Genomic DNA, 15363 nt, shown 5'->3' on the forward strand with positions numbered 1-15363 from the left:
TAAAAGCCAGCAATGTTCCATCGAGAGGTGCTGCTTTCGGCAGCGTAATCTAACACCTCGTGGTGTCCCAAGCTCATTCACTGTGTACGTAAAGCTCCTCTGTATTTATACCCGTTGGCGTTGACAAACTATAGGCCAGATTATAATGTTTGTTGGTCACGCAAGGTGAAAGGGGGGGGGGATTCCGGTTTTAGGAAATCACGAATAACCGAAATCGCGAGTCTAAAACTGCGAATCGGGAGGGGGAAGTGTACATATTAATTACTTTATCAAAGAAATATTATCAAACTGAAATACAGCTCAATGAACACTAGCTTTTTTGCTCTTTTCTAGCTCTCAACAGTGGTCCTCCAGGATAACAAACAGGCCTGGATTTTAGGATGCTAATAATGCATATTCATTAGATGTATTTGCATATACTAGGCACTGTTAATAAACTAAAACTAAACCTTAGGTTTGTATACCGCGCCATCTCCATAAGCGTAGAGCTCGGCACGGTTTACAGGGTTAGGTTGAAAAGGAGCTACAATGAAGGGTTATAGGAAAGGAGCTAGGAAGATAAAGAGAGACAGGGTACCAAAGAGCGGGAGGTGTTAGATTTTTGAAAAGAGCCAAGTTTTCAGGTGTTTGCGGAAGGATTGGAGGGAGCTTGAAATTCTGAGCGGGGATGTGAAGTTGTTCCAGAGTTCTGTGGTTCTAAAGGGGAGGGATGTTCCTAGTTTTCCTATGTGGGATATACCTTTTGTAGAGGGGAATGATAATTTCAGTTTTGGGGAGGATCTAGTGGAATTAGGGTTAGAGGAGTTCCAGAAGAGTGGGATAACGGGAGGGAGGATGCCATGTAGGATCTTGAAGGCTAAACAGGCACTTTTAAAGAGGACTCTGGAGTGAACTGGGAGCCAGTGAAGTTTGGACAGAAGTGGGGAGACGTGGTCGAACTTGCCTTTTGCGAAAATAAGCTTGGCCGCGGCGTTCTGGATTAGCTGAAGTCTATGGAGTTTTTTTTTAGTTAGGCTTAAATAGATGGAGGATGGTGGATTGAACAAGGATGACGAAGTGAGAATGATGAAGGTACGATCTCACTTTCCTCAGCAAATGAAGACTAAAGAAGTATTTTTTTACCAAGAAGTTGAGGTGGTCATTGAAGGAGAGAGAGGAGTCTATGATGATGCCAAGGACTTTGCTTGAAAACTCAAGCTGAAGAGTGGAGCCGGAATATAATGGGATGGAGGTGGGTAAATGATCTAATATTGGGCCGAGCCAAAGTAATTTTGTTTTGGACTCGTTCAATTTCATTTGTACAGAATGTGCCCAGGAATGGAGGTTCATTATACTTGCGGATATGTTCTCAGCGAGGTTAGTGAGGTTCGAGTCGGTCTCGAGGAGGATGAGGATATCGTCAGCATAGTTGTAGAGAGTTTCCAGGGGAGATAGGTGAAAGAGTTTCAGAAAGGACATGAAAATGTTGAAAAGGATAGGAGAGAGGGGTGAGTCTTGCGGGACTCCACATATCGGCTTCCAGGGAGGGGATGAGGTACCATTTATGTTAACGGTGTAGGAGCGTAAGCGTAGGAATTTCGAGAACCAGTCTAGGACTGTGGAACTTATGCCTATTTCAGAGAGTTGGAAGATTAGGATATCATGATGGACGACGTCAAAAGCTGCGGAAAGGTTGAATTGTAGAAATACAGCGAATTTGTTGCGAGAATGAAGTTGTTGTACCTTAGAGATTAGTGAGGCTAATAGGGTGCTGAAGTTGGGTCTGAAGCCGAATTGGTAGGGTAGGAGAATAGAGAATTTTTCTAGGTAGGATGAGAGTTGAGTGGATATGATGGATTCTAACATCTTGGTTAGGAGAGGGATATTTGCTATTGGACGGTAATTGGAGAAAATAGAGGGGTCAAGGTCGGTTTTTTCAGTAGAGGGGTTAGTGCAATATGTCCCATTTCGGAGGAGAAAAGGCCCGATGTTAGAGCAGCGTTTATAAGTTTGGTGAGGGAAGCAATGGCCTGTGTAGAGATATTCTCGAATAGGTAGGAGGGGAAAGGATCCAAGGTACACTTGCAAGTTTTTAGTTTGAGGCAGAGTTTGGAGATTTGCAATTCGGAAACAAGCTCAAAAACGGTCCAGGATCTGTCGGCTGGAATGGGATTGGAGACAGGAAGGGAAGGGTTGAGGTTAAGTATCATATTCATTGAAGACAAGCAGGCATAATAGTCTCATATGTAGGTGAAATCATCCATGGAACCTGATATAGACACTGCCAAATGCACTGTCACTTTAAATCTTTAGGCAGTGCCCATACCATGCACATGCCGGTGCCTTCTTGCCCAACAGCTCATGGGACCATCAGTTCTTAGTTTTCTGCAGATCTGAGAAGCTGTGTCTTCAGTTTCTGCTCAGCACATCAAACTTTGAAGTCATTTATTTTGCCTTCCCTATATTAGATTTTGTCTTTTTCCTCATGATTCATCTTTTTTGTTTTTTTTGCATTTCTCTTGAGTTTAGTTCATTTTGGTCAATTTTTCATTTTTTGGCCTTTTGGCCAGTTCAAAGTCTTTTTCACCCAAAGCAGCATTGATGTTTCTTAGTATACTTTTTACTCAAATTCCCTGGGTCATTGAGCCCTTTGACTTCATATAAGTCATTTTCCCTCTATATCAAAGAAATGGCCCAGCAGGTTCAAGAAATGTACTCAATATAATCAGCCCATTTCAGGCTCTGATCCTCATAACTGGTGTGTTCAGTGGGACAGTCACTGCACCTTCTGTCTCCGTATGTAAAAGAGGACACTGAAAGCCTGACAACTCCACTGTGAAAAACGTATTGGTTCAACATCAACATTGAGCATGGCAGGAAACTTGGGACCTGACACACAGCCTGCATCGACACCGTGGCTGACAGCATGCTTGTTTCAGTTTTCTGGGTTTCGCCACATCTGGTCAGGTAGAACCAACATTTCAGCCATCATGCTGTGGCTTTCTTCAGGGTATGCTGTGAGATCTGCAGTTTGTCTTTATATATAGTAGGTCCTCAAGCCCGATTGGTTGGAGCTTGAGATGAATGAAGCAGGAAAGTCCATTGGTCACCAATTTGAATTTTGGTGGGAAAATCAGTTGGTCTCTTTTTCCTGTAGAATAGAAAAATTCTTTCGTAAGTTTATAGATGTTCTCCCTGTGAAGCCTTACGCCCCTTCACGACAACTCAGATTGAATGATCACCATTTATTATCCATTCCTTCTTTGAAAGTTATTAATACTAAGGGGTCCTTTTACAAAGCTGCGCTAGCGATTTTATCACGAGCACTGTAGCGTGCACTAGCCGGAAATCTACCACCTGCTCAAAAGGAGGCAGTAGCGGCTAGCGCGTGCGGCAATCTAGCGCACGCTATTCTGCGCGTTAAGGCCCTAGCGCGGCTTTGTAAAAGGAGCCCTAGGCATACAATCTTTTCTGTTACAGCATCTCAATTACGGAATTCTCTACCAGCCCACCTAAGGGAGGAAAGTTCTCTCGATCGGTTTAAGGGCAACCAAAAATGTTTTTTATTGAAAGATGCCTTTGACTTATAACTCCTTGAAGATGACTCCATTAAATACAAATTAGACATTCGTCGCCTTCCATTTCCCAATCTTCTCCTACTTTATTTTCCTAGCCCCGTCCATACTGTTTTTTCCTTTTTTGTTTTTTATCCTATCGAAATTGTATTTCACCCCTTTTCACTTACTGGTTCTGTTTGTCTGCATTTAGTTTGTGACATTTTTCATATTTGTTTGTCTGCTCCTATTTTTGTAACTATTTTAATTTTGTACATCATTTAGAAGCCTGATAAATGATTCAATCAAATTTTAAATAAACTTGGAAACTTATGTTTACTTAGGCTTCCACGGCTGGCATCATATTTGTTGCAGTTTTCCAAGGTATGTTATTCTGTTTCTACTCCAGATTAAGGAAGACAGCTCAAAATCCTGAGCCTCAATTACATTTTTAGTTTGCATGAATTACTACAATAACAAATACAAATTCAGTCACTTCAGTCTACCATTTCTCCTAGGAGATAAATGCAATTACCACTTTGTTAAGTTTCATGGTTGGGCTGAGTAAATAAATGAAATTCTTTTATTTTATTTTTTTTTCAAATTCTTTATTCATTTTTCCATCTTACATAAAGAACACAATATTACATCATTTAAACCTTGTAAACATCACTTGTATTTCTTCTAACATCATCTTAGAAAGCATAAATTTATACTCTTCCCCTCCACCCTCCCCAAAAATATCTTATAAATATTATATTCTTATCTATTGATCAAACCTTTAATATAACTTTATACCCTCCCCCTCCTCCCTATGTATATGTGTACTTTCAGTGGATAATGGTATCTAACCATTGCAATAATTTGTCAATGGCCCCCAAATCTTTTTAAAATTATTATAATTCCCTCTTTGTATGGCAATTGTCCTTTCCATTTTGTAAATGTGGCACAACAAATTCCACCAGAAGGTATAAATTCTACTGTAATTTTTCCAATTATTGGTAATATATTGTATGGCGACTCCTGTCATGATTAATAAAAGTTTATTATTGCTTGATGAAATTTGACTTTTTGTTCTCATTGACATACCGAACATTATTGTATCATATGATAATGCAACATGGTTTTCTAATAAACAATTAATGTAAGACCAAATTGATTTCCAAAATGCCATGATATAGGGACAATAGAATATTAAATGATCTAAAGTCCCTGCTTCCAGATTACAATGCCAGCATCTATTAGACTTAGAGCTATCTAACTTTTGTAATCTAACTGGGGTCCAAAATGCTCTGTGTAAAAGAAAAAATCAAGTTTGTCTCATAGATGCGGACATAAATATAAATGAAATTCACCATAATTAGAAGACTGTAATCACCAATGTTCAATACAGTGTCTCTGAAATATTTTATATATGTGTATGACAAGGTACAATCACAGTATGACAAATAGGAAAATAAAAAGTGTAACAAATAATGCATTTTCTCTTTTTCAACAGGAGCTACCATAAGTGTGATAATAGACGTTAATATCCATGTAGCAGTCATTGTTTCTGCACTGATTGCCACTTTATACACTCTAATCGGTGGACTCTATTCTGTTGCCTACACTGATGTTGTTCAGTTATTCTGCATCTTTCTTGGACTGGTGAGTTTAAGCTGTGCATTTTTTTCCCCACTGTTGCCTGAGAATAGAGAGGGTTATGTTTAGGGTTAACAGATGTCCATATTTACCTGAACATGTTCTCTTTTTAGAGGACTGTCTGGGTGTCCAGACGTTTTCCTGGACTGGAGGGAGTTTGTCCGGGTTTTGGACTCACTCTCTCCAGTCCATCCCCCATCCCGGAGTCAGGTATGACTCTCTAAGTCTCCCTTGTTCCCACGTACCTTCTCCGGTACTGCAGTTTGAAAACTTTGGGCAGCTGGCAATGTTAGTGACATGATCCTGCTGCCATTGGGCTGGGCTGGACTGGCTTTGAGCATTTGCGCATGCTCAAAGCTTTCTGGTCTCGCTCTCTCCGAGATTCTCAGATTCAGAATCTCGGAGAGAGTGAGACCAGAAGGCTTTGAGCATGCGTAAATGCTCAAAGCCAGTCCAGCCCAGAAGAGGGAGGATCTGAGCAAGGGACATCGACGCCCTCATGAAAGCTTCGGTTTGAAAATAACAACACATGCAAAATGATACCAGCGCAAGGTTTTCAAAATTATAATTAAGATTTATTGAATTATTGTTTCTATTTTTCCATTATGATATCAAAAGAATCAAGCATAATTGCTTAACAGTTGCGCTAATGGGAGATCATTATAGTTGCCAAATTCTGGCCTTTTCATAACGATCTCGTTTTAATAGCTCCAGATTTTCTATTATATACTGTTGGCTCATTGTGATATCATCAGGTTGACAACCAATAAAATAACATGGGTGGTCTTAAAAGTTTAGACAAGGAAAAATTCCTCCATGTTTCAAAGTTAGACAGTTTTAGAAAATTACTTTTGATTTCTGAATTAACATTATAACATATTCAAGAGAATCTACAATTATTAACATGGTGCTGAAAAGTTCTCAACCTCTTCCTAAATTTACAGGGGAGCTGGTCTCCCCCTCTCCTCCTAAGCTGACAGTCTCACACACAAAGAGCAGGAGTCTCTGACCTAATTACTCCCAGATGTTGCCTCAGGATTTCTCTAGGTTACAAAGATATATAAATATGTTTTTTCAAACCCTATGCTTTTGTTCAACACATTTGTTTCATTCATACTTGCTTGGCCAAGCCTCCATATATTCATTCATTCATTCAAAACTATATTTAATTCAGTTTGGGACATGTTATCTTTCTTTACCAGTCTAAAGCAAGCACATGTGGAATTAATTAACACCACGATGTTGAAAACAAAGACCTGGATAAACTGACCACAAAATGGATTCCACTGGTTTCTTTTATGATGTGGTACAACAGCAAAGTACACAAGAAAACACCAATCTTTCCCTTATATTAATCTTTAGTGTGTTTTTCTGGCTTTAGTTACATATTATTCAGATTTTTATTCACCCGTTTTTCGTACGCTTCTATTTGGGCATGGCCCTAACTGACACATGTATTTGTCTAACTAGAATTACCCAGAATCATACGAAAAACAGGCACTTTTGTAGAAAAACTCCACAAAAAATACTGCACTTATCATGTTCTGACATCCATTCCATTACCATCCCATAAACATCACCCCCTGCTGGCTACGAGCCACTACTCCTCAGATCTCCGATGCACCACCCAGCCCAGGCCACGCCAGAAGAGGGAGGATCTTAGGGCACCGGCACTGGTGCCCAGTCGGGGTAAGGGATGTCATCGCCGTGCTCGGGGGGATGTAGGATTGCCGGGGGGGGGCAGATGCAAGCAGGGGGGATGCCGGATCGCTGGGGGGGATGCCGGATCGTGGGGGGGGACACGCGTACAGCGAGGCAAGCTCGGTTTACGAGGCACCAAGTTTGCAAATGTTTTCTCGTCTTGCAAAACACTCACAAACCGGTGCACTCGTAAACCGAGGTACCACTGTAAAAGAATTCTTGGCCTGCAACTCCAATTGTAATCTTTTATCAAACTCGACTCCTAAAATACAAATATAGGATTGCAATTGATACTTGTTAATGCTAACTGTTAAAAAATTGTTATCCCTCAACACATCAGTAGGGCCAATCCATAAAAATTTTGTATTATCCTTATATTATCATTTTATGACTTAACATCCTTGTATTAATTAACCAACTCTAAACAATTATCTATCTCTTGAAAACTATCCTCATCGCCCTGTGGAAAAAGAGAAAGTTATATCAACTGCATAGATAACAGCTCTATTTGATTGATTCCCAAAATAACTGCCAATGATTATATTAAATCATTAAAAAATTATAGGGGATGGGGGGAGGAGGGGGGACCATAAATCTGGAATAATCTACCTCGGCTTACTGGGCACTGAAAAGTTCTCAGGCCAACCAACCAACCAGCTTCCTAAATTCTGAGCATTATTTTGCCACTATAGCTAAAAAGAGTGTTATTTTATTATGTTAAGCGCCAATTTGCAGAAACAAAATTCTATGTTTTGACATTGTTTCAGATCATCGATTGAACCATATCAATGCCATCTTCGAATTCAAATTATTCATTATTTAGGAGAGCTCTAAAGACTTATTTGTTGAAAGGTTATCTGACTACTTCATAAATAGTATCATATTCTATTTCAATTGGTGATATGCATGCTAAGAATGATAACACTATTAACTGTTATTAGAAATTTAGGTAAATCGGTAATTAGGAATAAACACTATCAGATCATTCTTGCTGTAATGTCAATTTGTTGTTACTATTACTGATTGTAATTCTCCAGAATATGCTGGTTATTCTTTAATTTGTGATCCACATAAAACTGCAAGGTATTGAGGAATACAAGAATGACTGTAATGTAAAGTAACAATTTGAACATCCTTTCTATTTTTTTTTTAATCTTTATTCATTTTCAAACTTTCATCAAGTGTACAGACATCAAAACAACAATATTAAAATACAACACTTGCAACTCTTTCTAATGTATCTTATAAAATGTATAATTATAATTATCCCTCTTCCCATCCACCCTTCCCATTATTTTTTCCTAAAATGAACAATAAAATGTGAACCCTCCCCCTCCCTACATTAGATGGTATATCTTTCAATAGAAAAATGCCATTTAATCATTACAATAAGCCGTTAATGGCTCCCAAATTTTAATACAATTCTTATAATTACCATGTTGTATAGCTAATGATCTTTTCATTTTATATATGTGACATAATGAATTCCACCAAAACTTATAACTTAGTCTACTATGATCTTTCCAATTCTTAGTAATATGTTGAATGACGACTCCTGTCATTATCAATAAAAGTTTATTGTTATTTGCTGATATTTGGCTCTTTTTCCTCATCGACATTCCAAATATTATTGTATCATAAGATAATGCCACATGATTTTCCAATAAACAATTTACTTGATTCCAGATTGAATTCCAAAAGGCTAAAATATAGGGACAATGAAACAAAAGATGATCTAAAGTCCCTACTTCAAGGTTACAATGCCAGCATCTATTAGACTTTGAACTATTTAACTTATGTAATCTAACTGGGGTCCAAAATACTCTATGCAGAAGAAAAAAACATGTTTGTCTCATAGATGCAGACATTGTACATCACATCCTCCAAGACCAAATCTGTGGCCATTGAGATGCTATAATCTGATGCTTAATCTCAATGCTCCAAATATCCCTAAGACCATTTTTAGGCTTTTTTTTAACAGATTCACTAATAATTTTATACCATTGTGCGGCCTGGTGTCCCAGAAAGTTCGCCTGAAAGCATAAAAATTCCATACTGTATTGGGTTCTAAGACTTCTCCATTCAGGGAACCCCAACTGAATGGCCTGCTTCAATTGCAACTACCTAAAATTTTGTGATTTATTTAAGCCAAATTTATGTTGCAACTGTGTAAAATCAAGCAGTTCATCATTTGAATTAATATCATTTAATGTCCGTATTCCTGCAATCATCCAGTGCTTCCAGATGATCTTAAATCCGCCAATTTGAATCTTGGGGTTTAGCCATATGGTTTGATTTGTTGATTTACTAATAGGAATAGTTAAGTTATTAACAAATCGTAAAGTTTTCCATGTGTCCATAAAGATTCTATTTTCTTTATATAATCTGGGCAACTTGATACTAAGAACATGACAAAGATGTAAAGGAAACATGAGTTGCCATTCCAAATATAACCAATCAGGAGTGTTTTCAATGAGCTCTGGGAGGACCCAATACATACCTTGACGTAAAATATAGGCTTGATGGTACCTATAAAAATTTGGAAAATTTACCCCACCCTCCTTAATTGATTTTTGTAAAGATACTAGAGCAATTCTGGGAGTATTACCTTGCCAAATAAATTTGGTAAGAATAGAATTTAATTTTTTATAAAAAAAAAAAAAACTCCTGAAAAAACACTGGTATCATACCCATTTGATAACAAACCACAGGCAATATCATCATTTTAACAGTTTGAACTCTCCCCTACCAAGACAAATGTAAAGGATTCCAATGTTCACACATTTCCGTTACCTTTTTTAATAAAAGTTTTTCATTCTCTTTCACAATGTCATCTAATGTATTTTTAATCCAAATATCTAAATATTTTAATCCATCCTCCTTCCATACAAAAGAGTATGCATCAAACATACTTTTTGTACAATGCACATTAAGTGGAAGAATTTCAGACTTGTTCCAATTTATTTTATATCCTGAGAACTTTCCAAAATTTTCTATCAATTCTAACAGGCAAGGAATGGTTATGGAAGGACTTCTCAAATAAAGTAAAATATCAACTGCATATGCAGAGAGTTTATATTCCCAATCTTTACGGGGAATACCCTGTATCCCCTTTGCCTGTTGAATAGCCAATAGTAAGGGTTCTAAAACTATATCAAAAAGCAAAGGAGATAATGGACAACCCTGTCTAACTCCCCTATGCAAATTAAAACATTCTGATAAATTATTATTAATATATAATCTTAAAACTAATCACCCCAGCAGTATATAAAAATATAATAGAAAGCAAATCTAAATACTGCTAATAACCAGCAATACACATCAGTGTAGTTAGCCCAACAAATTTGAAGGCTATGGCCTCAGAATCGGAGCCTACGCACAGCAGTGTCAATCACAAACTGAGGAAGATCTGCGTAGTGAAATCACTCCTGCTCCAATCATTGGCCAACACACATCAATTTTTTTTGGAAAATTTTTCAAAAGCATTTAAATGAAGCTATAAACACAACCTCTACAGGGTTATAATGTGTAAGTGCAAGCCAGGATATGAAAAACATAGACCAGAAAGAAGACTTAGCTTTGTAGCTGACTTGTCTTTACAGGAAAATATAGTCACTAGTGTTTGTTTGCCAACGTGGCCAGCGTTTCGCGGGAATTTTATAATAAAGACCATCCGCTGCGTCAGGGCCACCAGGACATTCAAAAATCAAGGCTTACTGTAAAATGAAAACAAAATTAGAAAATGTAATTAGCTCCCAGAAACTTAATAACAGCACTCACATTACTGCACTCGGTCACAGAATTTCAAATCATGTTAAGATGGCATCTTAACATGATTTGAAATTCTGTGACCGAGTGCAGTAATGTGAGTGCTGTTATCTTGTTTCTCTATTCCTTAAGTTTCTGGGAGCTAATTACATTTTCTAATTTTGTTTTCATTTTACAGTAAGCCTTGATTTTTGAATGTCCTGGTGGCCCTGACGCAGCAGATGGTCTTTATTATAAAATTCCCTCGAAACGCTGGCCGCGTCGGCAAATAAACACTAGTGACTATATTTTCCTGTAAAGACAAGTCAGCTACAAAGCTAAGTCTTCTTTCTGGTCTATGTTTTTCGTATCCTGGCTTGCACTTACACATTATAACCCTGTAGAGGTTCTGTTTATAGCTTCATTTAAATGCTTTTGAAAAATTTTCCCAAAAAAATTGATGTGTGTTGGCCAATGATTGGAGCAGGAGCGATTTCACTACGCAGATCTTCCTCAGTTTGTGATTGACACTGCTGTGCGTAGGCTCCGATTCTGAGGCCATAGCCCTTCAAATTTGTTGGGCTAACTACACTGATGTGTATTGCTGGTTATTAGCAGTATTTAGATTTGCTTTCTAATATATAATCTTGCCATAGGGGAGCTATACAAACTTTGAATCATATGAATAAATCCAGAACCTACACCAAACCATTCTAATGCCTGATACATGAATGTCCATTCCACTCTATCAAAAGCTTTTTCCGCATCTAAAGAAACGGTAAAAGCCAGTTCATTCATGTTTTTTGTTAAATTTAGTGTGTGAAAAGCCAATCTTTTATTATTAGATGAATGTCTGTTCGCAATGAATCCAGTTTGGTGTACACCAGTGATAAAAGAGAGAGCCTTATTCAACCTCAATGCCAATGTTTTAGCTAATAATTTTCCATCCACATTAATTAAAGATATAGGCCTGTAATTTGAGACCAAAGTGGGATTTTTATTTGGCTTTGGCAAAACAATAGTCAAAGATTCTGCCATAGTACCTGTAATACAACCATTATTTAGTTGAAATTGATATAAATTTAGTAAATGAGGTAATAAAGTACTTTGAAATGATTTATAAAACTCTATTGTAAAACCATCCCCACCTGGAGCGGATCCAACTCTAAGAGATTTCAAAGCTATTTCTAATTCTTTTAATGATATAGGCTCTTCTAAACTTTTTTTTATATGATCAGGAAGTTTTGGACCCTCAATAAGTTTTAAAAATTCCAAACCATTTTGTACTTTATCAGCATAAGACTCGGAAGCATACAGATCTTTATAAAAATTAAGAAATTGACTTAACATATTTTCAATCTGAGTATGTGTATTTCCTTTTTCATCTTTTATTGCTATTATTTTTATTTTTCTCTTCTTTGCTTTAGATAATTTGCAAGTAAACTTCCCGCCTTATTGGAATTTCCATAATACAAAGTTTGTTGAGAAAACAAATCTTTCCTTACCATTTTTTAAGATATCTCATTATATTTACCCTTTGCCTTCAAAAGATTCTGTAACGTATCCTGTTCCCATTTATCAATTAATTTAGATTCCAAATATTTAATTTCTTTTTCCAAATCAGAAAATTGTTTAAGAACATAAGAACATAAGAAGTTGCCTCCGCTGGGTCAGACACGAGGTCCATCGTGCCCAGCAGTCCGCACCCGCGGCGGCCCATCAGGCCCATGACCTGTAATGTGATCCTTCTATAATCCCTTTTATCCTTCTATCTATACTCTGTCTAAAACCTATCTTTACCCCTATTTGTATCCTTCAATCCCCCTATCGGTCAGGAATTTATCCAAACCTTCCTTGAACCCCCGTAGTGTACTCTGTCCTATCACAACCTCCGGAAGCGCATTCCAGGTGTCCACCACCCTCTGTGTAAAGAAGAACTTCCTAGCATTGGTTCTAAAATTGTCCCCTTTCAGCTTCTCTGAGTGCCCCCTGGTGCTAGCGGTTCCCAATAATCTGAAGAATCTGTCCCTTTCCACCCTCTCTATGCCCTTCATGATCTTGAAAGTCTCTATCATGTCTCCTCTGAGTCTCCTCTTTTCAAGGGAGAAGAGCCCCAGCCTTCCCAACCTGTCTGTGTATGAAAGGTTTTCCATACCTGTTATCATTTTCGTCGCTCTTCTCTGGACCCTTTCAAGTATCGCCATGTCCTTCTTGAGGTACGGTGACCAATACTGGACACAGTACTCCAGATGCGGACGAACCATCGCACGATACAGTGGCATGATGACTTCCTTCTTCCTGGTTGTAATGCCCTTCTTAATAATACCCAACATTCTGTTTGCTTTCTTGGAGGCCGCTGCACATTGTGCCGTTGGTTTCATTGTAGTATCTACCAGTACACCCAAGTCTTTTTCAAGATTACTATCCCCTAGCACTGACCCCCCCATTTTGTAACTGAACATCGGGTTTTTTTTTTCCTAAATGCATGACCTTGCATTTCTCTATATTAAAGCGCATTTGCCATTTTCTTGCCCACTCCTCCAGTTTGTTTAGGTCCCTTTGTAGGTCTTCACATTCTTCCGTGGTTCTAACCCTGCTGCAGAGTTTGGTGTCATCCGCAAATTTTATAACTTCACACTTCGTCCCTGCTTCTAGGTCGTTTATGAATACATTGAACAACAGCGGTCCGAGCACCGACCCCTGGGGAACACCGCTCTTGACCTTCCGCCAGTCCGAGTAGTGTCCCTTCACTCCGACCCATTGCTTTCTGTCTGCCAACCAGTGTTTAATCCATCTGTGTACGTCCCCTTCCACCCCGTGGCTCCACAGCTTCCTAAGAAGCCGCTCATGGGGCACCGTGTCAAAGGCCTTTTGGAAGTCGAGATAGATGATGTCTATGGGTTCTCCTTTGTCCATCTGGCTGTTTATCCCTTCAAAAAAGTGCAGTAGGTTCGTTTGGCACGATCTTCCCTTGCAGAAGCCGTGCTGGCTCACTTTTAGTTGTCCATTTTTTTCTATGTGTTCGCAGATGGTGTCCTTTATTAGTGCCTCCATCATCTTGCCTGGGACTGAAGTCAGGCTTACTGGCCTGTAGTTCCCCGGGTCACCCCTCGATCCCTTTTTAAAGATAGGTGTGATATTTGCTATTTTCCAGTCCTCCGGGATCTCCCCAGTTTTCAAGGACAAGTTGCAAATTTGTCGGAGAGTTTCCGCTATTTCGTTCCTTAGATCTTTTAGAACCCTTGGGTGGATTCCGTCCGGGCCCGGTGATTTGTCGCTTTTTAGTCTGTCTATCTGTTTGAGGACCTCCTCATGGCTTATCTCTATATGCACCAGTTTTTCCTCTTGATCTCTACTTATGATCTCTTCTGGTTCTGGTACATTCGATGTGTCCTCGCTCGTGAAGACCGACGAGAAGAACTTGTTTAACCTGTCGGCTACCTCTTTTTCCTCTTTTACCACCCCCTTTCTGTCTCCATCATCCAACGGTCCAACTTCCTCCCTCGCCGGTTGTTTCCCCTTGACGTATCTGAAGAACGATTTGAAGTCTCTGGATTTCTCAGCCAGCTTCTCCTCGTATTCTCTCTTTGCTTTCCTAACCACTCGGTGACATTCTTTCTGGTAATTTTTGTGTTCTTTCCGGTTTTCCTCGGTTTGGTCCTTTTTCCATTTTCGGAACGATTTTCTTTTATCTCCTATCGCCCTCTTTACTTCTGTCGTTATCCATACCAGGTCTTTTGTTCGATTTTTTTTGCACCCTTTCCTAAACCTGGGAATGTACAGGTTTTGTGCTTCCAGCACCGTGTCCTTGAATATGGACCATGCTTTCTCTACGGTTTCCATCCATTTTGAGCGATTTTTGAGTTTCTTTTTCACCACTGCTCTCATAGCTTCATAGTCCCCTTTCCTGAAGTTGAGCGTCGTCGCTGCAGTTCTTTTCACTTTGGATGCTCCTACCTCTAGTTTGTACCGGATCATGTTGTGATCACTATTTCCTAGTGGTCCTACAACTGCCACTTCCTTTGCAGGTCCCCCTAGTCCATTTAGGATTAGGTCGAGAGTGGCATTTCCTCGCGTTGATTCTTTAACAAGCTGTTCCATGAAGCAGTCTCCCACAGCCTCCAGGAATTCTGTTTCCCTCGCACAGCTTGAGTTCCCAATGCTCCAGTCTATCCCGGGGTAGTTGAAATCCCCCATCACCAGTACACTTCCGCTTTTGCATTCTCTCCTCAATTCTGCTTCCAGTTCTTTGTCGTTTGCTTCCGTTTGCCCAGGCGGGCGATAGTACAGTCCCAATTTTATGTCAGCTCCATTTCTTCCTGGTAATTTAACCCATAATGATTCCAGTTCTTCCACCCTTGCTGCCGTATCCAATCTGGTCGAGTGAATGGTGTCCTTTATATATAGTGCTATTTCTCCGCCCTTCTTGTGGGTCCTGTCTCTCCTATAGAGATTGTACCCGGGTAATACTACGTCCCATTTGTTGTCCTCAGTCCACCATGTTTCTGTAATTCCTATAATGTCCAGGTCCTCATTTTTAGCTGTGACTTCCAGTTCTCCCATTTTGGCCCTTAGACTCCTTGCATTAGCATATAAACAGTTTAAGTCCTGGTTTTTTCCCTTTCTCGTTCTGCCTTGTGAATTTTTCCTCTTGCCGTCCACCTTGCGGGCTTCCAGCCCCTGAATTTAGTAAGTTGTTTTTTTAATATGTGCAGAATATGAAATAATACTACCTCTTATA

General features: G+C 39.1%; 1 protein-coding gene across 6 annotated transcripts in view; it reads left to right on the forward strand.

The window, feature by feature from the left end:
• The window catches only part of SLC5A7 (solute carrier family 5 member 7), a 336327-nt gene that overhangs the window by 257484 nt on the left and 63480 nt on the right, over positions 1–15363 (forward strand). For all 6 annotated transcript variants that reach the window (XM_033949058.1, XM_033949059.1, XM_033949061.1 and 3 more), the window contains one exon: positions 5032–5180. In XM_033949058.1, coding sequence (XP_033804949.1) covers positions 5032–5180 — 149 coding nt within the window. The remainder of the gene's footprint in view (positions 1–5031; positions 5181–15363) is intronic.

The sequence above is a fragment of the Geotrypetes seraphini genome, chromosome 6 (assembly GCF_902459505.1).
Source record: "Geotrypetes seraphini chromosome 6, aGeoSer1.1, whole genome shotgun sequence".
NCBI lineage: Eukaryota > Metazoa > Chordata > Amphibia > Gymnophiona > Dermophiidae > Geotrypetes > Geotrypetes seraphini.